Source organism: Schistocerca serialis, chromosome 3 (assembly GCF_023864345.2).
Source record: "Schistocerca serialis cubense isolate TAMUIC-IGC-003099 chromosome 3, iqSchSeri2.2, whole genome shotgun sequence".
NCBI classification, from domain to species: domain Eukaryota; kingdom Metazoa; phylum Arthropoda; class Insecta; order Orthoptera; family Acrididae; genus Schistocerca; species Schistocerca serialis.
Genome location: NC_064640.1, coordinates 1079807424 through 1079834541, shown reverse-complemented (window position 1 = coordinate 1079834541; position 27118 = coordinate 1079807424). Strand labels below are relative to the sequence as shown.

The window sequence follows — 27118 nt, the reverse complement described above, 5'->3', positions numbered from 1 at the left end:
TTGGTATGAATTAGTTTGTCGTTATGAAATTTGGGGCCTAAAATTTTTCTCAATATTTTTCTTTCTTTGATCTCTAGCCTTTCAATTGGGCCATGGTTAGTGATAGATAATGTCTCGGCTGCATATAGTGCTTCTGGTTTAATGACAGTGTTGTAATGTTTTATTTTTGAATTCCATGAGAGGGACTTTTTATTATAAGTATTTTTAGTAAGCTGAAAGGCTAGTTCAACTTTGTTTCTTCTTAATTCTATTGCTTTTTTCTCAAGGGCGTTCCAGCTAATCCATTCACCAAGATATTTGAATTCTTTAACAATTTCGATCTTTTGGTCTCTTACTTTAAGATATTTCATTGGCTTTTTTATATTTGTGATTATTTTGGTTTTTTCAAAAGAAATTTTAAGGCCTATTTTCTCTGCTTGTTTCTGTAATTCGAGGATCTGTTCTTTGGCTTCTTCCCATGTTTCAGCTAGTAGGGCCATATCATCTGCAAATGCTAGGCAATTAACCTTGATGCCTTTGTTTTTTGTTCCTAGTCGGATTCCACTATTGATTTTCTTGTTCCATTCTCTTACTATTTTTTCTAGGGCACAGTTAAATAACAATGGAGAGAGTCTATCACCTTGTCGTACTCCAGTTTTTATCTCAAATAGGTCTGAGAGTTCTCCCATAAATTTAATTTTGGAGTATGTGTTGGTGATGGTTTCTCTAATTAGGTTTGTAGTTCTATTGTCTAGGTTCAATTCTTTTAATATGGAGGTTAGAGATTCCCTGTCTATGGAGTCGTACGCCTTTTGAAAGTCAATGAATGTGATGACATACGCTTTTGCTCTCGATTTTTTGTAGGCCATAAGATTTTTGAGGTTTAGAATTTGTTCTGGGCAGGATCTTCCCTTCCTGAAGCCTGCCTGGTATTCTCCAAGTTGACAATCTAGCTGGGGTTCTGCTCTGTTCAAAAGGACTTTAGACAGTATTTTGTATGTTACGTCAAGGAGCGAAATCCCTCTGTAATTGTTGGGGTCTGTTCTGGATCCCCTCTTATGAATTGGGTGAATGAGGGCCATCTTCCATTCATCCGGAATTCTTTCTGTTTTCCATATTTCTTCAAATATGTTTTGGAGAGATTCTATGGCATTTCTATTGACATTTTTCCACAGTTCAGCTGTAATTTGGTTCTCTCCCGAAGCCTTGTAGTTTTTGAGATTCAAAATGATTGATTGTAGTTCCTCGACGGTGGGTGGTTCTGAGTTAGGACTTGTTGAAGTTGAGTTGCTGAAATCCATTTTTTCAATTGGTTCTTTACAGTTGAGAAGGTTTCTGAAATATTCCCTCAAAATTTTGCAATTATCCCTGTTGTTGTGTGCAGTATTACCATTTTTATCTTGTAATTGGAGTGTCGGTGGGCTGTACTTGGTTATTTTTTGTTTAAAAGTTCTGTAAAAGCTCCTAGTCTTGTTATTATTGTTATTATTATTTTTTTATTGTTGCCGACTTACGTGGTGGGCCTTAATAAAAATGATATTTCATTTAATTTTGATTTACGATTAAATGATTTCCTGAAGTTCTCCTTTTTAGCAATATTAATCTCAAATTATTTGTTACGTTAATGAATGTTAGACTCGCTGAATCTTAAAACTTGAGCATATAAGCTGAACAATGTAATAAACTTTTCATATTAATTTCCTCTGCTAGTCAGCTCACTTTAAAGCAAAAGATCTTTAGTTATTAATTACAATTGCGACCCACACACGTGCGAAAGTATTTTTTCTTACCTCCATTAACCATTGTATTGTAGTCAGAGTCCTGGCTCTGGCTCTCGGCTATGGGACTGAAAATAAGAATCTTAAAGCTACGTATTTCTGCAACTTCATGCGACCGTGTAGAAAAATTAATATTATGTTAATAGCGGGCGAGTATTTCGCTTCCGCTAATTTTTCATAAGTTAATATCGCCACGTAATGGCGTCATTGGCTGCATCGGCCGCTGCGATTGTTGAACTGTAAATTACTTGAATGCAGGTTAATTCAAGGAAGGCGGACATGAAATCGGGATCACCTCTTACAAATTAAAAGTGCACAATAATATTAAATCAATATATATATAACTCATACAAAGATGCTTACATTTGCCAGCACTCGCAAGATGTCCGTCTATACACAATCAAGACAAGAGAAGAAGTGAAGACTACTAAAAAAATTAACAAAAGAGCGTATCTTGTCGTCTCTTTAGATCAGTTTGTTGTATTTCTCTGCATTGCATTTCTTTGCATTTCTCGACAGAGGAATTATTGTTTTACGGCTACATGATAAAAATATATCATTCAATTTTTAAATGTCTCTTCTTTATAAATACTGTTTTTTAAGTATTTTCGTAATATAGCACTGGGGACGCTATATACTCATAAAATATTTATTCTCATCTATTATGTAGTGAAGTTCATAGTCAGTGTAAAATAGTGACTTGTCTTGCTTCCAAAGTGTTCGGTAATTGAGTAATTCAACTCATGCTTGCCAATATTTCAGGTAATGAAAGCTGTTTTTCTGTGAGCTCCCTCTACTGGATTCGATTCTCCTTGGTACAGCTCACAACCCAAGTTGAATTATTGTACATCAATGGCTAGTTTGAACACCTGATTCACTTTAGGATGATGCTTTTGCTGTAGATTGCTTAATATTGCTAAAGTCTTCTTTTGTACTTTCATCACAGTTCCAGATAGTTTTCTATTTCAATAAGTTCGATAAATGAGCATCTTTCACAGCCTAGCCTCTTACAAAGCTCCTATAGAATCCAGCCAAATCTAAAAGTGATCATAGATGCTTAATATTTCTAGTCTCTGGACAGTCTTCTATAACTTGCATTCTTTCTGGACATGGTTGTATTCCCATTATTCCCACACTGTGTCCCAAAAAGTCAACTCTTGTCACCAAAAGTACTTTTATTAGTAACCCTTTTGCTTCCAGTCACCTCAAAATATATATCAATAATTGTCAACAGTCTTCCCAAGTCTTGTAGACTATTAATAAATCATTGACATACATTATTAATTCTTGCACTAATTCCCTCCCTAATAAATATTGAGCAGGAATGAAAACTGACACAGGAATGTCCAATTCGGTAATGGAGTAATTCAATCATGCTTGCCAAGACTTCAACTAATGAAAGCTATTGTTCTGTGATCACCCTCTCCTGGATTCCATTTTCCTTGGTACAGCTCACAACCCAAGGCGAATTGTAATACTTCCATGGCATTTACTTTAAACTGAAAAAATTTTCTTTCGAATAAGAAGGCTGTGTATGGCCTTGAGTGGTCATGTAATGCTACCTGCCAGTATCCTTCCATGAAATCTATGGAAATATGAAATTCTGCTTCATCAAAGTTAGATAACATCTCTTCTGTACTCAGGGTTCTAACCCTTTCTGTCTCTTTGTGTTTATGGAGTGATCATGAATCTAAAACTAAATGAACACCTACCACAAGTCTCTTAAGTACCCACAACAGACCCTAAAAATACATTGAGTTATGTTGCTGTCTATCTCCTTTCATATTTCATCTCTCACTGCAATTCGAAGGTTTATTGGTAGTGGATATGACTTGCAAAAGGAAAAAAACTGTGTCATATTTTACTTTAACTTACAGAAGTATTCCTTCATTAGTCCCAAGTTATCTTTGACCACATCTTTATGTTTTAACAGAATACCTTCTAATTAAGATTTCCGTTCTTCTGACACTACAGGTGATTCTCTTGCTATCGATTTAATGCCAACTCCTCTTGATTTAATACTTCCCTTCTTTTTGTTGTTTATTTTCATCTGTTGCAATAATATCAGTAAACACAACTAAATGAATATGCTCCTCTGATGATGGGCCTTGCTTGGATTTCAATGGATTGCTTTGGAAAGCTATGCTAGCTACCTTTTTACCTATTTTCCACACAAATATTTTCTGGTTGAAATCCAATCGATAATAATTATCAAGTAACCAATCTTATCCTAACAGGATATCTATGGCACCAGCAACAATGTTTGATGGAAATTCCACTTTTTAATCGTAACTGGTAGTCATGTTTCTTTTTTAATTTGCTTCCCTTTATTACAGGTGGTTCCGGTAACACACACTCCCATTACTGGTACTAGGAGGCAACAATATTTCTTCCTCATTAGCGCTAGCCATGGTGTAAGATTAATGATATTTTATGCACAGAATATAGGTGAACATCAACTTTCTTTCCAAAAATGTCACTCACTACTATTGGTTTACAATGTTCTCCCTTAGCTTTTACTTTTCCTTCTTTAAACAACTACTCAAGAATAGGTCTCAGCCATGTGAGGATTACTGTCTTCTCTGAATGAGGGCCTACTATTCTATTATTAGTTTGGCATGGATCTTAGTGTCAAATCTTTTTCCTGAACTTTAGGTTGAATTTTACAGCAATTCATCCACAAAGCTTTAATGTAGCAAAAATTATGTTTATATCTTTTTTAGTAATAGGTCAAATTTCGGACAACTTTTTCCATAATGAATCATATTTCGACCAAATTTTTTTCCAGAAATCCAAATGTTTGTCGTATTTTTAAGTACACAAGAATATAAACACGAAAATTTTACTCACATGACAATGTTTGATGTAATGTTGTCACAATTAAACACAATTACTACAAAGATTTATTTATCGGGTTTATAGTAGACAAGCAGTGTAACACATTATGTAGTCCGTTCACTGATATAAAGATTGTTGCACAGAGTCTACAAAACATTCTCGAAGCCAACAAGGGTGGCTTCTGGCGTAATAAACGTAGCACAAGTAGTCGCCCCATTCAGTTTGAATACAAACTTAGTCCTTTTCGATGAAACCAGGGGAGAAATTCTTCAGCAATGACAAGGAAATATTATTTTATAAACTATATGAAGTTAAGGTTAATGGGGGAAACGGCTTTAACGTGTAAAAACACTGCAACACCTCCAAACACAGTAGCTGCACGAAGATAAGTGCTGAAAAGGACAGCAGACGAACGCTGTTATTTGAGTAGACATGTCCATCTTCAGAGGTGCAAGAACTTGTTTAAGATGGTGGTGTCTTGCAATGTCCTATTGGAGAAGCTGAAGAATCCCCGCTTCAGACAGTTCTTGAAGTACAAAATAAATCCAGTTCCAGATGAAGCTACACTGAGAAACGACTATTTATCTGTGTGCTACGAGGAAATGCTCGACAAAATACGAACTAAAGTTGTTGACCAAGAGATTAGGGCGTCTATCGGAAATCACCAATTTGGATAGGGGTTAAATTGTAAATACTTTTGTTGGTGTCCTTAAAGTTGACGGACCTGGAGAAATGTTTCTCCTAAGGGTGTGAAGCTCTCAGCAGAATAAACAGCTTGACAACCGCCTTTGCGTTTGACAACTCAATGAAGCTACTGTCACTAGTTGGTGTGAATAGAGACGAATAAATGGTGCTTCATACATGGCTGTAGCAGCCTACAGACTTCAGAGTCTCTATCCCAGTGTGGCACACATCACTTGCCTTGCACACGCATTGTACAGAGCTGTAGAAGAGGTGAAATTAAATTGCACTGATGTAAGCCAACCGATCTCCTCTAGCAAGAAAATCTATGTGAAATCTCCACTAAGAGTACAAAAATTAAAGAACAGGGGGCTTCCCTCCATTTCCCCCTCAGCTTGTACTTACACAATGAGGTTCTTGGGTTAATGTTGTTGAGTATTACTGTACCTATTACACCAAAACAAGACGATCTTTTCTGAGCCTGATAATAAAGTGCTATCAGAACTGCCAAAGAGTTCTTTACAGATACGTTGTCTCTAAACTTGACATACATCAACGCGCTGTGTCATCCGAACAAGACACAGGTGCAAAGATGCGAGCTGGTGCCAGTGCCATAGAGACTCTCCACTTGCGCGAGTTCCACCTGCGCCACGTCGGCGCTGAGCATGGAGGTAAGAATAGAGGGAGACGCCGTGATGTCACAGCTGTGAAGCTATGTGAAGCCGAGGGTAGCCATCTCAATCCGACCAAAACATTGCTGCTGTAAGCTTGTGTGCATAGGCTGGTCGCTCACTTTTGGAAGGATTTTGCGCTATTATGGTGACTTGTGTGGTGTTCGGATGTACGAATCTTTCTGATTGTGATGCGAAATCGAAGGGAATAACATTTCATGTGTAAGTTGTCTCGTTAAGTGTGATTTTACAACTTCATTGTGAATGAACGTGTGCTACATCGGTACTTGTACTATAGCGTGTTTTTCTCCTGTAGATTTCCTAAAAATGAAAGTCGGAAAGCTCTGTGGGAGAATGCCGTGAGGAGGAAGAATTGGTGTGCGTCTAAATGGAGCACTATATGTTCTCAGCATTTCCGAGAAGAGGACATAGACTGAACTTCCGTTTCAACAGTAAGGCTCCGAGAAAATGCTGTACCATCAGTTTTCCCTACACACCCAAAACATTTGCAAAAGGTATGTTAATTCAAAGAATTAAATTCTTAGTTTTCAAGTTCACGTTTCAGTATAATACGTACGTATCGTCGATAATCGAAGTGTTGAGTAACTCACTTTGTCTTCATCATGTACCAAATTAAAAGCTAACACTACATTAACTGGCCTAAACAGGGCACTGTTTAGATTTGCCATTCTATGTACCACATTTCAGTAAATGTTGGTGGTAATGAAGAGTGTTTCCCAGTAGTGTAACGTAACTGAAATGTCCCAGCATGTATTACAAACAAGATGTATTTATGGGTCTTTGGAGGGAGGGTATAGCTAACTTAGTTTTCAGTTTCTATTATTCAGTTTGTGATACACGTTTATTACTGAATTAACAACATTGTATCGTTTACATTGAAGGCTAGCTGTTCGTAATATTACATTAAAAACTATTTTTAATCAGAAGAAATGTGGAATTTCACCTTTACGAGATTTTATTTCAAACAAAAACTTTGAAACAACCAATCTGATGACGTTACATGTGTATATGGTGCAATTAGCAACTGTAATACACGCAGCGCTATAGCACACTGACAATGTTTTGGTCAGAGTGTCATGGCAGCAAGCCACGCCCCCATGGCTTCAAAACGTAGTACGGCTGGGATTCGTAGCGCCATCTCCCCTTATTCTTACCTCCATGGCGCTGAGGGTAAAGATATCGACCTCGCCTCAGCCACTTGCTGACCGATTACAGTCCGCCAATGACCAGACGACAACGGAAAGAAGCCTGCTCGGACGATAGAAGAGCAGCTCTCGCCCACTTGTTTATAGATCATCGTCCAGAGCTGACTTGGACAGGGAACTTCATTTAGTGAACTCTTAAAAGTGAACAGACAGTTCTTGTAAAAATTTCATTTGCTATGTACTGTGAAGTTTACCTTCAATCATTTGCACTTAGCCATTGAGGGCCTCTTTTGTCTTATATTACATGCAGTATTGCAGACTTAATCATTCAACAAGTCACAAAGACAAGTAAACCTTTTTAATTCATTTGTGTGACTTTGTTGCTAATTTGTTGGAGTGTTGTTGAATCTTCATTCACCTATCCTGTCACCTGACCCTGGGGCGCAGTTGTGTAATAATGCCAGGGACAAATTGTCTTAGCGGTGTACTGCACCAGAAGCCATTCCACAAACTCTCAAACCCGGCCTACCGTAACACGGTGGCAACTCGGCCTCCACAGCAGTATCGATGAGCCCTTTACAAAACTGGTGACGTGAGTTTACAAAACAACGCCAACTTTCCAGTGGTATCAAAAGGCATCACATGACTGTAAGCTGATGGTACTCAACTGTGTGATGCCCTGTCTATTGTGCAACACAAGCAAAGTGAGTTGCATTGAGCTCGTGTTCATCTGATCAGTAAAGTGAACAACAAACTGCAAGGTGTTCTCCAGTCAATCAGCATATTAGTACTTACATTACTGTTCACACAACAATTTGACACTCGGCACGGTGGCTGATGGGAGCGACAGCTGCTGGAGATACCTTCACATCAGCCACCTTCACATCAGCCACCACACTAAGTGTCAACCTAGTTTCTGATGATGTTGTTTACATTACTAGAATGAATTGTCTATGCCTCGTTACTTCCTTGATTATTTCTCCTATTATTATTCCACATCCTTACTTCACAATACTTCGTATTACTTTTTCGTTAAAATGTGTGTGGATACCTTTCTCTTCATTATTGTCTGGTTGGCAGTTGTCACCTTGTGCGTAGTCTCCTCATTCTTTGTTCAGTATATCAATACCTTTGATAAATGTCAATAAACAGTTTGCCGTCATCTGCTAAAATATTATATATCTTTCTTGACATAGTAAGGTATCCTCTGCACCAACACTTTAATTACAGGCTGTCCTCTATAGGATTGTCCACGTATTTTGAGCTTTTTAGCTACCACTCAATATACAGGGTGTCCCAGCTTTTTAGCTACCACTCAATATACAGGGTGTCCCAAAATAATGTATACGCTCTTTGAAACAGAGAATATCATTAATTAAAGGAGACAGAAATACAATTTTTATGGGTAATAATTAAGAAGGCGGTGAAAAACATAACAATGATTTCTTCTGTTTCAGGATTGTCAGCGAACATGGCGTTATCGTTTGAACAAAGGAAATGGATGCTAAAGTGTTACTGGAAAACAGAGAATGTGAGTGTTGTATGCTGACATGTTGTTGTTGTTGTTGTTTTCAGTCCTGAGACTAGTTGATGCAGCTCTCCATGCTACTCTATCATGTGCAAGCTTCTTCATCTCCCAGTACCTACTGCAACCTACATCCTTCTGAATCTGCTTAACGTATTCATTTCTTGGTCTCCCTCTACGATTTTTACCCTCCACACTGCCCTCCAATGCTAAATTTGTGATCCCTTCATGCCTCAAAACATGTCCTACCAACCGATCCCTTCTTCTAGTCAAGTTGTGCCACAAACTTCTCTTCTCCCCAATCCTATTCAATACCTCCTCATTAGTTACGAGATCTACCCACCTTATCTTTAGCATTCTTCTGTAGCACCACATCTCGAAAGCTTCTATTCTCTTCTTGTCCAAACTAGTTATTGTCCATGTTTCACTTCCATACATGGCTATAGTCCATACAAATACTTTCAGAAACGACTTCCTGACACTTAAATCTATACTCGACGTTAACAAATTTCTCTTCTTCAGAAACGATTTCCTTGCCATTGCCAGTCTACATTTTATATCCTCTCTACTTCGGCCATCATCAGTTATTTTACTCCCCAAATAGCAAAACTCCTTTACTACTTTAAGTGTCTTATTTCCTAATCTAATTCCCTCAGCATCACCCAATTTAATTTGACTACATTCCATTATCCTCGTTTTGCTTTTGTTGATGTTCATCTTATATCCTCCTTTCAAGACACTGTCCATTCTGTTCAACTGCTCTTCCAAGTCCTTTGCTGTCTCTGACAGAATTACAATGTCATCGGCGAACCTCAAAGTTTTTACTTCTTCTCCATGAATTTTAATACCTTCCCCGAATTTTTCTTTTGTTTCCTTTACTGCTTGCTCAATATACAGATTGAATAACATTGGGGAGAGGCTACAACCCTGTCTCACTCCTTTCCCAACCACTGCTTCCCTTTCATGCCCCTCGACTCTTATAACTGCCATCTCTACGGAATCCAAACTGATCTTCCCCGAGGTCTGCTTCTACCAGTTTTTCCATTCGTCTGTAAAGAATTCGCGTTAGTATTTTGCAGCTGTGGCTTATTAAACTGATAGTTCGGTAATTTTCACATCTGTCAACACCTGCTTTCTTTGGGATTGGAATTATTATATTCTTCTTGAAGTCTGAGGGTATTTCGCCTGTCTCATACATCTTGCTCACCAGATGGTAGAGTTTTGTCAGGACTGGCTCTCCCAAGGTTGTCAGTAGTTCTAATGGAATGTTGTCTACACCGGGGTCCTTGTTTCGACTCAGGTCTTTCAGTGCTCTGTCAAACTCTTCACGCAATATCATATCTCCCATTTCATCTTCATGTACATCCTCTTCCATTTCCATAGTATTGTCCTCAAGTACATCGCCCTTGTATAAACCCTCTATATACTCCTTCCACCTTTCTGCCTTCCCTTCTTTGCTTAGAACTGGATTGCCATCTGAGCTCTTGATATTCATACAAGTGGTTCTCTTCTCTCCAAAGGTCTCTTGAATTTTCTTGTAGGCAGTATCTATCTTACCCCTAGTGAGACAAGCCTCTACATCCTTACATTTGTCCTCTAGCCATCCCTGCTTCGCCATTTTGCACTTCCTGTCGATCTCATTTTTGAGACGTTTGTATTCCTTTTTGCCTGCTTCATTTACTGCATTTTTAGATTTTCTCCTTTCATCAATTAAATTCAATATTTCTTCTGTTACCCAAGGATTTCTATTAGCCCTCGTCTTTTTACCTACTTGATCGTCTGCTGCCTTCACTACTTCATCCCTCAGAGCTACCCATTCTTCTTCTACTGTATTTCTTTCCCCCATTCCTGTCAATTGTTCCCTTATGCTCTGAAACTCTCTACAACCTCTGGTTCTTTCAGTTTATCCAGGTCCCATCTCCTTAAATTCCCACCTGTTTGCAGTTTCTTCAGTTTCAATCTGCAGTTCATAACCAATAGATTGTGGTCAGAATCCACATCTGCCCCTGGAAATGTCTTACAATTTAAAACCTGGTTCCTAAATCTCTGTCTTACCATTATATAATCTATCTGATACCTTTTAGTATCTCCGCGATTTTTCCAGGTATACAACCTTCTTTTATGATTCTTGAACCAAGTGTTGGCTATGATTAAGTCATGCTCTGTGCAAAATTCTACAAGGCGGCTTCCTCTTTCATTTCTTCCCCCCAATCCATATTCACCTACTATGTTTCCTTCTCTCCCTTTTCCTACTGACGAATTCCAGTCACCCATGACTATTAAATTTTCGTTTCCCTTCACTACCTGAATAATTTCTTTTATCTCGTCATACGTTTCATCTATTTCTTCATCATCTGCAGAGCTAGTTGGCGTATAAACTTCTACTACTGTAGTAGGCATGGGCTTTGTGTCTATCTTGGCGACAATAATGCGTTCGCTATGCTGTTTGTAGTAGCTAATTTGCATTCCTATTTTTTTATTCATTATTAAACCTACTCCTGCATTACCCCTATTTGATTTTGCATTTATAACCCTGTCCAAAAGTCTTGTTCCTCCTGCCACCGAACTTCACTAATTCCCACTATATCTAACTTTAATCTAATCATTTCCCTTTTTAAATTTTCTAACCTGCCTGCCCGATTAAGGGATTTGACATTCCACGCTCCGATCCGTAGAACGCCAGTTTTCTTTCTCCTGATAACGACGTCCTCTTGAGTAGTCCCCGCCTGGAGATCTGAATGGGGGACTATTTTACCTCTGGAATATTTTACCCAAGAGGACGCCATCATCATTTAATCATACAGGAAACCTGCATGTTCTCGGGAAAAATTGGAGACATTGGAGAGCTGAATTTGGAATACCACCATCAACAAGAGTAACAATTCTAATAATCAGAGATAAGTTTGAAATCGAAGAAACAGTGCACAATGAGAAGAAGAGACATAGCGGACGAAAGAGAAGTTCAACAGACAACGAGGGTTTTGATGCAGTAATCCAGGCATACACACGATCCCCGAAGAAGTATGTGAGGCAATGCTCTCATGGGACTGGGATCTGCAGAAGCAGGGGTCATACAATTTTGCCATCTCAGAACTTTAAGCCTTACATTCCAAGACTTCTCCATGCTCTTAACGAGGATGATCCTGATAGGCGAAGCGAATTTTGTGAGTGGCACATTAACAGATGTGAAGAAGAGCAATGTTTCCAAGATCGAATTATTTGGTCAGATGAAGCGACGTTTGAACTTGATGGAGCAATTAACAACCATAATTGCGTGTACTGGGCCAGGGAGAATCCATATGTAACTGAGCAAAGGCATGTTAATCTACTAGGAGTAACAGTCTGGTGTGGTCTGTCTTCTAGAGGGTTAATCAGGCCGTACTTCTTCAACAACACTGTCACGGGTGACTCGTACTTGGAAATGTTGTAAATGATAACTCCTGGTCTTAGTGTTGTGTCTGGAATGGAAGATTATTACTTTCAACAGGATGGGGTGCCACCTCACTTTCACCTGGATGTGAAGGCATTTCTCAATCATACATTCCGTACCAGATGGATAGGACGAAGATGGAGTGTGGAGTATCCCGCTCAATCTCCAGATTTAACTCCTCTAGACTTCTTTCTTTGGGGTACTCTCAAGAATACAGTTTACACTGTGAGACCACACACACTGGATGACCTTAGAGAGCAAATTAAACAAGTCTGTGCTGCTATTCCATTGGAAACAATAACATTGGCATGTCGCTCAGTTGTAAGTCTTTGTCGACAGTGTATTGCGATGAACAGACACCACTTTGAACATTTACCATCTTAAGTCGGGCCATGAGGCACCTAGTACCACTAAAATTGTATTTCTAACCCCTTTCATTAAAGAGATGTTCAGTTTCAAAGAATGTATACATTATTTTGGGACATTCTGTATTTCTTATAACTACCAGGATGCCAACTATTACTATAATATTTTGGGCCAAATAACTCTAGCATTAACTTTTCCTGTGTGCTGGACAACCAGTACTTCTTAAACATTTCCTGAAAATCATTCCAAGAAGGGAATTCTGCGAATGACCAGTTCCTCATTTAGCATCATCCTCTTCCAAATAACTCGGGGAAAAATCAGTTTTTTGGATTCATCACAACACTTAAGCAGGGACTTATAAAATATCTTTAAAAACATGTAGAATGTATATCTGCCTCTGGGTTTAACTTAATACCTCCAGTTTCAATATTTGCATAAGTAGTATCCAATTTATTATTAAAGTCAGATTTTAATTCTGCAAAAACCTTGAATAGCTCTTCCATCTCATATTGGCATATGGTAAAACCATAACGAGTTTGCACCTAATATTCTACTGCTGCTAACTTGAGGCTAAACAAGTGCTGTATCGTTATAAGAGGCACAGGGGAAAGCTAGTGTGCAGGGGTTTACTCCAATTCACTACTACCAATGTCACATCATCATAACGTCTGTGCTTAACATACAAAGGATTACACCATAATATAGTTGTGATATTAAATCTAAATTAAATGCTCCAAACTTCATCAGTGTAGGCTTAAGTATATTATTTTTAACATTTTAAGGTCTCAGAATGATCAAATGAATATGAAGGGCTTATTTCAATAGTCGTACAAGTCCATTTTTGTTCATTCTGAGATACAGAGTCCTAAAATTAAATGAGCGCTGAAAAATCTGCAGTTGAGATACCAGAAATATTCAATTATACTATTGAAATAAGCCCTTCATATGTCAGGCAAAATATACGACCTTAAGAAAAAATAGTGGCACTAAATAATAGAACTTGAGAGCTTAAAACTGGTCATAATATACAAATGCACATCATGTACATCACAATCAAAAGTTATTTGGGTTTTTATGAAAAATTAAAGGTTCTAAATACTAGACTTAGAAACATCCTCAGTAAGATGTAAACATCTTCTATATGTAGCACCAATAAGTTACCTCTTTTGGTTTTCAAATTATTTACTAAAAACCAAATTTGAAATGAAGTCCTAACTCATAATTGATTATCATTTGTATTTGTAATAGAAAGTTGTACCTACAGTACGCGATTGCAATAGTGCAGTAATACAGCTATAGCAAGTTTCGAGACAGTTCATAAATAACTATGAGAACAAGGAATCTTAAAAAGGCTGTTCAGAGGTCTTGTTCTACTGTCGATTCCGCTTTAAAAAATTGTAGCCAGCTAAAACATTTTAATAACTAAACCAAACTTAATTCTATTTATATACAAATTGAGAAGATTACAAATTGTTAAACAATTATTATTAATTAATACGTGTCCGAGAAATGGGCCTTTTAGATTCTGACCCTGTCCCTAGGACGACTGATAGCAGATGTTCCCTTTGGTGGTCCACTGTGGCCATATATAAATATGGCCAGAGAGGCAGTTAGGAGAGACACTTTGAACCAGGATATCAATATGTTCATGTCAGTCAAATGCCTGCTTGCCTGGTGTCTTGGACGACGTCAGAGCTTGGCAGAGTTGAATGCGATTTTCCATAAAAGCTGGAAGTGAACCTGTGAAGATATTCCACTGTCCTGGTTCCCTTAAATTTCACAGAAGTAACTGTGTGTCGCCCACAATGCTGACAAAACCACGTGGCAAGTGAGGAAATTATTTTTCCGCTATATTGGCAAGGAAGTAACTTTTGGTGATTAGAAATCAGGATGATATACCATTTTACTTGGAAGTTCCCACAGTGGTCATCTCTGCACTGTTAATAGTGCTGTTTCTGAAACGATTATTATTATTTATTTCCTTCACTTTCTCAGACGTTAAGTCTGGTTAAAAATGGAGTGACGCGGACCTTGATCAAGCGTCACTTCCTTTTAACTGTACGGTATGTGTTATATTGCATTTAGGAACTTTCGGGTAATTGAACATGTATCAATAATTACGGATTTCTGTATTTGTATATATATGTTTGGATGTAGCTGTATTGCATTGATGTACTGGTGGATATTGTGTGGTATGTCTCCTGTAGTTGATAGTATAATTGGTATGATGTCAACTTTATCCTGATGCCACATGTCTTTGACTTCCTCAGCCAGTTGGATGTATTTTTCAATTTTTTCTCCTGTTTTCTTTTGTATATTTGTTGTATTGGGTATGGATATTTCGATTAGTTGTGTTAATTTCTTCTTTTTATTGGTGAGTATGATGTCAGGTTTGTTATGTGACGTTGTTTTATCTGTTATAATGGTTCTGTTCCAGTATACTTTGTATTCATCATTCTCCAGTACATTTTGTGGTGTATACTTGTATGTAGGAACGTGTTGTTTTAAAAGTTTATGTTGTAATGCAAGCTGTTGATGTATTATTTTTGCGACATTGTCATGTCTTCTGGGGTATTCTTTATTTGCTAGTATTGTACATCCGCTTGTGATGTGATCTACTGTTTCTATTTGTTGTTTACAAAGTCTGCATTTATCCGTTGTGGTATTGGGATCTTTAATAATATGCTTGCTGTAATACCTGGTGTTTATTGTTTGATCCTGTATTGCAATCATGAATCCTTCTGTCTCACTGTATATATTGCCTTTTCTTAGCTATGTGTTGGATGCGTCTTGATCGATGTGTGGCTGTGTTAGATGATACGGGTGCTTGCCATGATGTGTTTTCTTTTTCCAATTTACTTTCTTCGTATCTGTTGATGTTATGTGATCTAAAGGGTTGTAGAAGTGGTTATGAAATTGCAGTGGTGTAGCCGATGTATTTATATGAGTGATTGCCTTGTGTATTTTGCTAGTTTCTGCTCGTTCTAGGAAGAAATTTCTTAAATTGTCTACCTGTCCATAATGTAGGTTTTTTATGTCGATAAATCCCCTTCCTCCTTCCTTTCTGCTTAATGTGAATCTTTCTGTTGCTGAATGTATGTGATGTATTCTATATTTGTGGCATTGTGATCGTGTAAGTGTATTGAGTGCTTCTAGGCCTGTGTTACTCCATTTCACTACTCCAAATGAGTAGGTCAATATTGGTATGGCATAAGTATTTATAGCTTTTGTCTTGTTTCTTGCTGTCAATTCTGTTTTCAGTATTTTTGTTAGTCTTTGTCTATATTTTTCTTTTAGTTCTTCTTTAATATTTGTATTATCTATTCCTATTTTTTGTCTGTATCCTAGATATTTATAGGCATCCGTTTTTTCCATCACTTCTATGCAGTCGCTGTGGTTATCCAATATGTAATCTTCTTGTTTAGTGTGTTTTCCCTTGACTATGCTATTTTTCTTACATTTGTCTGTTCCAAAAGTCATACTTATATCATTGCTGAATCCTTCTGTTATCTTTAGTAATTGGTTGAGTTGTTGATTTGTTGCTGCCAGTAGTTTTAGATCATCCATGTATAGCAAATGTGTGATTTTGTGTGGGTATGTTCCAGTAATATTGTATCCATAATTTGTATTATTTAGCATGTTGGATAGTGGGTTTAGAGCAAGGCAGAACCAGAAAGGACTTAATGAGTCTCCTTGGTATATTCCACGCTTAATCTGTATTGGCTGTGATGTGATATTATTTGAATTTGTTTGGATATTAAGTGTGGTTTTCCAATTTTTCATTACCATGTTTAGGAACTGTATCAATTTAGGATCTACTTTGTATATTTCCAATATTTGTAGTAACCATGAATGGGGTACACTATCAAAAGCTTTTTGGTAATCAATGTATGCGTAGTGTAGCGACCTTTGTTTAGTTTTAGCTTGATATGTCACCTCTGCATCTATTATCAGTTGCTCTTTACATCCTCGTGCTCCTTTGCAACAGCCTTTTTGTTCATTAATAATTTTGTTCTGTGTTGTATGTGTCATTAATTTCTGTTTAATGACTGAAGTTAATATTTTGTATATTGTTGGTAGGCATGTTATGGGGCGATATTTAGCTGGGTTCGCTGTGTCTGCTTGATCTTTAGGTTTCAGATATGTTATTCCGTGTGTAAGTGTATCAGGGAATGTGTATGGGTCTGCAATGTAACTGTTAAATAATTTAGTTAGATGTGAATGTGTTGAGGTGAACTTCTTTAACCAGAAATTTGCTATTTTATCATTTCCAGGGGCTTTCCAATAGTGAGTAGAATTAATTGCTTGTGTGACTTCATGTTGCAAAATTATCACTTCAGGCATTTGTGGTATCATCTTGTATGTGTCTGTTTCTGCTTGTATCCATCGTGCATGCCTGTTATGTTGTACCGGGTTTGACCATATGTTGCTCCAGAAGTGTTCCATGTCTGTTATGTTTGGTGGATTGTTTATTTTAATGTGTGTGTTATCTATTGTCTGGTAACATTTCTTTTGGTTTGTGTTGAATGTTTGGTTTTGTTTCCTTCTATTTTCACTTTTTTTGTATCTTCTGAGTCGTTTGGCTAATGCTTGTAATTTCTGCCTCCTTTCGTCTAATTGCTCTGTCGCTTCTTGTTGTGAGATTTTACCTAACCTTTTTCGTTTTTTTTTCCGAGATTTCATTTCTTATAAATTGTGTTAGCTGTCCGATGTCTTTTCTCAGTTTTTCTATTTTGATCTGTAGCCTGTGTTGCCATGCTGGTTTTGTGGGTTTCTTCTGTGTGTTGGTTGGTTCTGATCTCTGCCTAGTGTGTATATTTAGTGTAGTGAGTGCTCCTATATAAACCAGTAGTTGTAACTCTTCCATAGTTATGTTTTCATTTATTTTGTTGTGTATGATTGTGTTGATAGTTTTTATTGTTGTTTCGACTTGTGGGTTATTTGGTGATCTATGCAAGAATGGTCTAATGTCTGTATTTGTGTCTTTGTATTCTATATATGTTAGCTGAAATTTTTCTTCTATATCTAACATCTGTGTCACTTCGTGTTCTATTTGTGCTTGTTCTGGTGGCTGTCTTAAGATTTCGTTTTCCTCTGATTTTTTAATTGGTGCGTGTTGTTCTTTGTTTGTTTGCTCTGGGATGTTTGAGTCCATTACTGTATTTTCTTCTTCTTCTGATTGCACATTATTTTGTTCCAGTATTTGTTGTACTTGTTGTTTGATGTTTTCTAATTCTGACTGGGGTATCCTGTTATTTTTTATTATTACACGGATCTGATCAGCTAGTCGTTGTTCTGTTAAAAATTTTAATTCTGGGTATCCGGTAATAAATGTTGTGTATACTTGTGATCTGTATCCAGTTGTGTTGGTTCCTAGGTTTGTTGCTTGGTAATAACAGAACATGAGGTGTCGATTAACTTCATCTGACCATCTCATCCTCTGTCTTTGTTTTCCTTCTAGGGTGGTTGCAGGAAGCATATCCTGCAAAACACCTCTATTTGGATTTAAATCATTTTCTAGTTGGCTAGCAGTGTCGTTACCATTATTATTATTATTATCAGGGATATTATTATATTTTGTACATGTGAACTTTTACAGAATATAGCAATCAGTTAAAACTCAAAAGTTTTACTAATAGCCGTAGTTCCTGATCCTGCTGAGTAAACAGCAAAGAGGCATATTTTCTTTCAGTGAGCATAAAGAGGAATCTGGACTTGCAGACTGGAAATTATGCTCAGTATGTTCTCCACTACTTTCTGCCAGACTGCAAAAGTAGTTTCCAGGCTCTTGTAAATATCAAAGGAAGGTGTAAAGCATGCACACAAAATTTAAGTGCTTATTCATAACTGCATAACAAAAGAAATGACCATTTGAATATTTACCTGCGACCCCATGAACTGTCAAGCTGGTGTATATATATTTCGTTCAACGTCTCTGTTTTTGGATGTAGACACTTTTAAATTATTTCACAGTAGGTACTACTGTCACAAAAAAGTAGTATGAATTAAGTACAGCTCACCACAGTTGCTGTGCAGCATGGTGTGTAGCGGACACTGATGGCGAGCTGGATCACTGTGCCAGGTGGACTCCATTGCTTCTCAATTCTATGACATAGTTGTGGAACCAATGAAACAGTTTTAATCCTTAGAAATTGTGATTGACGATCTTCCCACTCATTCTTCAACAGCAGAGTTGATGGCTTTAATAATTACTCATCAACCAAGCAGGTATTCCAAAGTTTCTTTATTGAATTGCTGGTAATGGCTCGTGTGCTACTGTAATCTCAACTATTGGTCACATAGTTAAGAACAACAACAACAATATTTTTCGATGAAACCCCCTTCATAATCGTTATTTTTTCCTGGGTTTCTGTTTATTTTTCTTATTCAGATTTACAGCACAGAAGTAGTCTGGGCTCTTCAATGAGTTGTCAGGATGAAGTGTTTTCCCTTTTGTGAGACAGTATGTTTAGATTACGGCCATTATTTCAATTTCTGATCTACTTCTTTATTGAGTGTTCTGACAATCATGTAATTCTTCTTTAATGTGGACTAATTCCCCACTGCACCTCCTCAGGTGATGGAAGCTGTAAACTTTGTTAATTAATTATTAATTAAGATCAACCTCTACACAATTCTCATATTCTTCTAGTTTAAGATAGACCTTCTCTTTCAGCCACTTTAGTGAGACCTGTGGTACCTATGAAGGTAATATACTAAAACGTCTTGTAACTAGACACTTGTAACTACACTGCGTTTTCTCTAGTTGTTTATGTATCTGTTTTTAATATTTGATAAGTATTATGTTTGTGCACAAGCTGCCTTAGGCTATACTGGTGGTGGTTTTCTTTTAAAGCAAGGGACAACTGTGTATGAAGAGACATGTAACTATTAATACAATTTACTGTTTGGAATAAGGCCCACAAGATGTTTCAGTTATGGAAACAGCTAATGCTCTACTTCTGCTACATTTTTTTTTCTCCAGGAGAATCACCCCACCCAACAAAACCAAATCTTATATAAAAGTGAAAGAATGCACAATATGAACAAAGGTACAGTTTTTCAGAAAGACATTTATGTAGTTTACGCAACAGATAAAACCTGCATCCATATACATGCCAAGTAGTTTTCCAGATATTCATTGGCATTAAACCAAGTATTTGATAACTTGAAGGACTCACCGTTTTGTAGTTTCAGTTTGTTCACATCTTTTCCAGAATTTGCAGTCATTGTGTCATCTGCATCATGTACAGATATACATGACAAATTACTCTGAAGATCATTAACAAACATTGCAAATGACAGTGACTGAAGAATTGATCCTTAGGCAAAGGCTCCAAGTCGTGGATGCCATAATGCCTTGGTATCTCCAGTTTACTAAATCAAATACATTACTCAGATCAGCTAGAGTGCCTTCAGTAGATGTTTTTGATTCAAAAGAAGCTTGCACGAAAGAAATAACATTTTCACATCTTTGAATATGAACCATTGGGGCCTGAAACCACACTGAGACCTAGTGAATTATAAACAGTGTGTATAAAAACAATCATCTGATTTCGCACATCAACATTTCTGAAACTAAAAATAAAATATACAATGAACTTTGTTTTTTGATGAATGGGATACTCAAAAAGTTTTTTCGACTTAAAAGGTCATATTTTTTTATTAAAGTTGGGTATGGAAGTGAACATCTTGTAGCAATCACTTGGGAACATCCAGTATGCTAATGAGGAAGTTATCTGCTTGAGACAGCATTCATTTTAAAATCATTTTTGAATGAGTAACATCAATTTTGAAATCTTTTTTGAGCTATATTTGTGGCTCTGTAGCAAGATCTAGTACACGTATGCAAGCTGTCATGCCACCTCACATTAAATTAGAAGTAACACTGAAACATCTGGCAAACTGATGTCACTGCAATATTTGTATATGTTTGTTTCACTGGTGCAGCACTTATATTGTAATCAGAATTTATAAAGCTGTGGAGAAAAGTAATCACTCAGTAACAGCGCCAATATGAACACTGTCATATTTGCATAGGATTTTAATGATGGACAAGAGTAGTTTTAATTCTCTAAAGTTAAAAATAAACTTCTATTTCACCATAATACTTACACTCAATGACTAAAGCAAGACCTTATTATCACTATACTGAAATAAAAAATACCTTTACAGTATTGAGTGTTCTGCTGTAATATGAACTTCGACAAGTCCATTCTGCCAGTAACGATACTGTTTAATCATTTCGTCGCTTTGAAAGATGATATGTTACTCTGATACAAATAAATGATTATAAAGAGTTGTTGAATGTTAAAAAGATGTCCCTGTCACATAGTTTAAGAATATTTTGTCACTTTAGAAGGTATTCATTTACTTAGTTGAAGAGCAAGCACATTATTTTGGTATGACGCTAACTTTTCACGTAAATAAACAAACGATTCTAGATCTGTGCTGTTGAATGAATCAGAGTAGAATGAGAGCAGATCCACTAATCATAGTTGCTGAAACTTGTAGATGATGGTGGAGGAGGTAGAACGCCACTTAACTTTCAAAAGTTAGGTGTAAGTTGGTATAACAACATGCAAATTGCATGTTTCCACACGTATGTTGAATTATGGGAGTGGTAGCAGGGGATCTACTTGTAAGAAATTCATGCCAGTAGAAACCCAGCTTTAGAGCCAGGTATGGACTTCTGATTACCAAGGGCAGGGGAACTGGCCTTTGTAGCATTGTGACAACAAAATGAAAGATTAAATTTGTGTTAAGTAACATTAACATCATAGATAGCTTTTTCACACTTTCTGCTTCTACCTAATTTTATGTTAATGATAATCCAAGGAGATGGGATAGAGACCATGATGTGGAATATGAACTAGAAATAATTAAAAATACAGAAACATTATAATTAAAGTTCAACTTTCAAACCACTATAGAAATAACACCACTGGTCAGAATAACTTCAAATTGATATGGAATATTATCGGAGAAGGGGGAAAACGTATGGCAGAAGAAAAACAAATAGTTACAAAATGTAGCAAAAGAGGGCGCTGTAAGCATCATGATTTAATAGTGATCGACTAAAAATGAAGGATGAATCATACAACGATACCTAAGGTGTATGTTTGACTTTAAACAAACTGTACTACTCAGTGTGCATGGGTGTACAGTTTTGATACTGTTAGTTAAGTAAGCCCATCCACCATGGCAAGGTCATATCACATAAGATGGGAAAAATCGATTTTTAATGTCCTGAGGTCAAAACCGCATAAAAAGCATCACTCACATTGGTTTTTAATTGTTCTGAGGCATAAAACCACATAAAAAGTATCAGTCACATCGTTTTTTTAACTGTCCTGAAGCCAAAAACCGCATAAAAAGGATCAATCACATCGGTTTTTAATTGTCCAGAAGCAAAAAAGCACGTAAAAAGCATCAATAAAAATCAAATCGTATTATTAATTTCCATGTGACTGGCGCAAAACATGTGCAGTATGCTGTCCACCGTTTTCCACAACACTATGCCTATTCACACACAGTTCAGAAAACATCATTCCTGTGAAACACAACTAGCTCTTTATTCACCTGAGCAGCAATGTAGCAGGGCATGTATACACACCCACAGCAGCGAAAGGCAAGATGATGATAATCTGCATAACTTGTCATGAAAAAGACACTTCCACTTTCACATGGATGCTGGTTGTCATCTAACTTGGGAACACCCAGCTTATGGTGTGCATGTAGATATACTGCTGCCATGATGTAATATCATCTGCACACTCAGACAGAGAAAATACAGTAGCCTTGGTCTGTCTCTTTATGTTTTAATTGTTGTTGACAATGATGATGATTTGATGAAGATGATGGTATCTTCAGACTGGCTTGATGTAGCTCTCCACATGGACCACCTTGTGCAAGCCTCTTCATCTTTGCATTACCACTGCAACCTATATCCACTTTAATCTGCTTACTGTATACAAGCCTTGTTCTCCCTTTACAGTTAGTGCATTACATTTTACTGGGTGCATTCTGTTTTCAGACAACAGACAAGGGAATAGTGATAAACGGAGATCACATCTTTTCTTTCTTTATTTATTTTTCTTTCTTTCTTTCTTTCTTTATTTTTCTTTCTTTCTTTCTTTATATTTTTCTTTTTTTTTATGGTTGATGCAGCTGCTGTGGATCTCTTTTTAAAATTGTATTTTGCCTGATTGATTTCTCAGTCTTTCAAAGCTGATGCTTTAATGTTTTTCAGTGTGCTTAGCTCATCTCTGTTTTGTCTGATGTTCATTGCCACACATACAAATGTATACAGGTTGGAATTCTAAATTAGGGTGTTTTTGCTAAAAATGAGAATGTGTTTGCAGGACATGCTGTAGGGATAAAAGAGTGAGACCTTGTGACTCCGAGAGATTTGTAAAGAAATAAGAACTGTTTCTTCTCATTGACATCGGGGACTTATAACATGGGGGATGTTTATAGGGAACCATTATTGCACTCATTATTTTTGCTCACTTAAGGCTCCAATTGTTTCAAAAAATAATCCTAACTTCACAATCAGCAGCAACAAAAGTTATGAAGTATAAGAAAAAACAAATAGGCCATTGGACCTAGTAGGTAGAATATGGACACCATGATGAAGGCAATCAAGAATTTACAAGACAGAGAGAGAGAGTTTCAAGCAATGCTAAGCTTTTTCTTTTTATCGTGATCTTTACATCCTGGCGTATTTGTTTATTTTAATTATTTTAACATCTAGCTTATCAAAATATTTTATCATTATCAGTGAAGACAATGTTGTGTGCTGTGTAAACTCGTGGTTTCCTTCAACATTATGTCCATATCTTACTTACAAGGCCAGATACCTTGTTTGTTTTATGTTACACTTTGTAACTTTTGCAGCTGCTCCTAATTGTCAAATTGGAATTTTCTTGAAACAGTTGGGAGCCTTATACATGAGCAAAAATAATAGCTGTAACAATATAAATCCCCAATGTTACAGAGAAGAAACAGTTCGTATTTGTTTACATAGCTCTGTGTGTCACATGATCCTGCCCTTTTATCACTATTAGCAAGTTCTGTAAATATGGTTTTATTTTCAGCAAATGTATCCTCATTTAAAGCTCCATTCTGTTTAGGCACATCTGCTTCTCTATTATTGTACAAAATTGTGACATATTTCAGAATGAAGATAACAACAACAACAAGAACAACAGCTAAAATATCTAATTGAGAAGTCATAATTTATTCTTCAAACAGTTGGAACCTTATATAAGCAAAAATAATAGATGTTATAATAGTTCCTTATAAATGTGCACCTCGTTATAAATCTCAGATGTTACAGAGAAGAAACAAGTCTTATTTGTTTACGTCTCTCTCTAGGTCATGTGGTCTCACTGTTTTATTACCATAACATCTCCAGTACATGCTTTCATTTTAACCAAAAACATCTTTATTTATAACTCCAATCATTTTAGGCATATTTGCTTCTCATCTATTATCCAACAAGTATAACATGTTCAACAAGTAAGATGTAGTGTAAGTTCACATACTCCATATCATGTAACACAGATATGATAACAGTTTGAAATTCTGTTTACAGTACAGAGTTGGAAGGGCACGATATAATGAAATCAATTGCCTATCAATGTATGTGTCAAGGTCTCACTGCAATATTGTGAAGAAAGACAAAGGATTATACATAATAGATGGTGGGGTAAGTTATGTAAAGTAGAGACTCGAAGTTAAAATAAACTGATTACTTTCTTGTAAACATTTGAGTATGAGTGTTTTATTTAATACACATTTTATTATTTAAACTGCTGCATGTAACTTTAAATGTCATATTGGCTCGAGGAATAGGCTCAAACCCTTTTTAATATGTACTTGCTAGATCTAAACAACAGTATAATATAAGAGAAACCAGTGGAGTGAGGTGTGGCATATAGAAACATGCAGTAGAAAACAGTATTCATATTAGCTTTCGAGCTCTTACACTTTCTCTAGAAAAAGTACACATATTTAGGCACACAGACACCCAACTACATTCCTGCAGTGAGACTGGCCGTTGATTATCGCTTATTGAGAGCAGTTGCCTGTGCAGATGGTGGTGGGGAGGGAGGAGAGAAGAATGCACTAGAACTGAGGGGTTAGTAGGATAGTGTGAAGGAGGTCTTTCGACAGATGACTCAGTGTCTGCACAACAAGACAAAAGAAATTCAGAGGGTAGAGTTTGTAAGAGATAGAGAAAGGAAGTGGGGTTGAAAGGGATGGGAGGAAGGGAGAGGAAGGTAGAGATGAAGAGGGAGACAGGAAGGAAGGAGGAAGGGTGGAAAAGGGTAGAAAGGAGGCGGGGGGGAAAGAGAGAATGCATGCCACCTCTGGGGGTGGGGGGAGAGTGCTGGGAGAAGACAGTACATGATCTGGAGTGAAAAGGAGTGGTGAGGACAGAAGAGAGAAGGGAAAAGGTAATGAGGAACTGATTAACGGAGGTTTAGATCACAGGAATTGCGTGAGTGCAGGATGTGTTGGAGAGGGAAGTCCCACCTATGTAGTTCGGAGAAACTATTCTGGTAGGGGAATCCATTTGCTCAGTTACTGAAGCAGCTGTTGAAGTCATTTGTGCTGTGGTACACAGCATGTTTGGGAACTGGATGATCAAGTTTGCAGACTGCCACAGTTTGACGATGGCCACTCATGCAAGTAGACAATTGGTTACTTGTCATGCCCACATAGCATGCTGCAGAGTAATTGCAGCATAGCTGATGTATAACTTTTCGGATTTTACACATGACCTTGCCTTTTATTGGGTAGGAAATTCTCTGTCTGGACGGGCCCTGGGGGGCCCAAATGGTATCGAGTGATTGCCACAGCAGGTTATAGGTGTCACGGGATGTGGTTGTGGAGGGGCATGTGGTCAGCCCACTGCTGTTCTGGCCATTGTTAGTTTTCGTGACCGTAACTACTACTTCTCAATGAAGTAGCTCCTTACGTGGTTGTCTCAACGGCTGAGTGCATCCCGCTTACCAACATCCCAAGTGCTAGCCAAGCCTGACAGCACTTAACTTCAGTCATCTGATGGGAACCAGTATTATCAGTGTGGCAAGGCCATTGGCCATTGGAAAGGAAATGCTGTCATATATTAACAACTTATTGAATCATTCACTGTTAAGCTTGAGACTGTTGGGAGTCAGCAAGAGTGCTCCGAGGCAAGAAACCAGAGACACACTGTAGGTACAAGCGTAAATCGTAGCTTTTAGGTTACTCTAGGGAAATAGTAATGGAAGAAACTTACGAACTGCAAATGCTTGGACAGCTGTCCCAGGGTATAAGCCATGATAAAGAGAACTAATTAGTATCTCCACAACCATCTACATGTTGTTGTAAGTAGGCGATAATCATAAACAGTTTCTTAGCACATGCAGCAAGAATGACCATTATACCTAAGAACAGCCGCATCAGTAGTTTCTCAGAAGTTAGATTGAGAGGGAAAATGAAGAAAACTGCTGAAGTAGAGGCCTCTGCTCATGAGATAGAAGCCTGCGTCTGCAGGGTGAAGCATGGCGATGTAAAACACTGTTGTTCCTTACCGTACTAAGAAGGGCAGTGATGTTTAGCTTTCAGCTGGATGCTGTTGCTACCAAATGTACAGCTTGTTAGTCTGAATGCTAGAAGCAGTCATCCAGCAGAGAAGAAGAAGGGGAAGGATGCAAAATGGAGTTGGTTGGAGGCACCATGAAGGAGAAAAGCCCCATGTTAGACTGGCAAATGACTGTGACATTCCAGTAGTGTTAGTGGGGTGGCTGCAGAAACATTGTGCTGTCAGAATACTTTCTAAAGCCTCAGGTTTTCGTATTCCAAGTATTTCTCAGTCAGAGTGTTGGGATTACGTGTCGCTCAACACCAACCTTGGGTAATGTCCAATTTAAGTCTGTTTTCTCACTTTTAATGTTGCTCTCAAATGTTTGTACTTAATGAAGCACTGGGTGATTCTTCTTCTGTTCTCTCTCATCTATGTTTATAAATGGTCTTCAGTGTAGTAGTAAAGTTGGAATCAAGTAATTGATTGTTATGAAACTCTAGAATTCCTTGAGTCTCCTATAATATTGTGAAAGGATAGTTGCTACTCACCATATAGTGGAGATGCCGAGTCAGATAGGCACAACAAAAAGACTGTCGCAAAGTTGTTTTGTTGTCCACATCTTTGACCCAGCATCATTGCTATATGGTGAGTAGCAATTATCCTTTTCATAATATTGTCATCATTCCATCCTGACTTTTCGATTGTTTGAGTCTCCTACAAGTATCCTCCAAGAGTCCCAAAATCCACGCCACTTCTAGGTGCTCCCTGTGACAGTGTTTGGTGCTGACCCAAGCAGCTACCTGCTATCACTGGATGTTTGTCTTTCGGCATTTGCTCCTGACTGCTCGAAAACTATGTCTCACCTGAAACTCCCCTAAAGTTCTCATACACTTCATCTAGCCTATATCAGAACATTACAATGCATATGACTTGACTGCAGTACGAGGTGGTGGATGGTGGGTTGGTGTATGGAAGTGTCTTGCTCCTGTGTTGACCAGAAGGAAATGACCCATGGGGTGCAGGATTGGGAGCTGTATGGCAAGGATATTCTGTTGGTCTGGTGCTTGGCAAACCACTACTTTGGTTGATGTGGGTATGATTTAAG

The 27118-nt window shown here is 37.5% G+C and overlaps 1 protein-coding gene across 2 annotated transcripts in view; it reads left to right on the top strand.

Moving 5' to 3' along the window:
• LOC126471506 (uncharacterized) overlaps positions 1-27118 on the top strand; it is a 219733-nt gene that overhangs the window by 13206 nt on the left and 179409 nt on the right. The window contains exons 1-4 of one of the 2 annotated variants that reach the window (XM_050099727.1): positions 5776-6169; positions 6264-6462; positions 8571-8644; positions 24034-24147. In XM_050099727.1, the coding sequence (XP_049955684.1) occupies positions 6336-6462; positions 8571-8644; positions 24034-24147 (315 nt within the window). In that variant the 5' untranslated portion in view covers positions 5776-6169; positions 6264-6335. Of the gene's footprint in view, positions 1-5775; positions 6170-6263; positions 6463-8570; positions 8645-24033; positions 24148-27118 lie in introns of those variants that run through there. The other variant, XM_050099726.1, reaches the window with a different exon arrangement.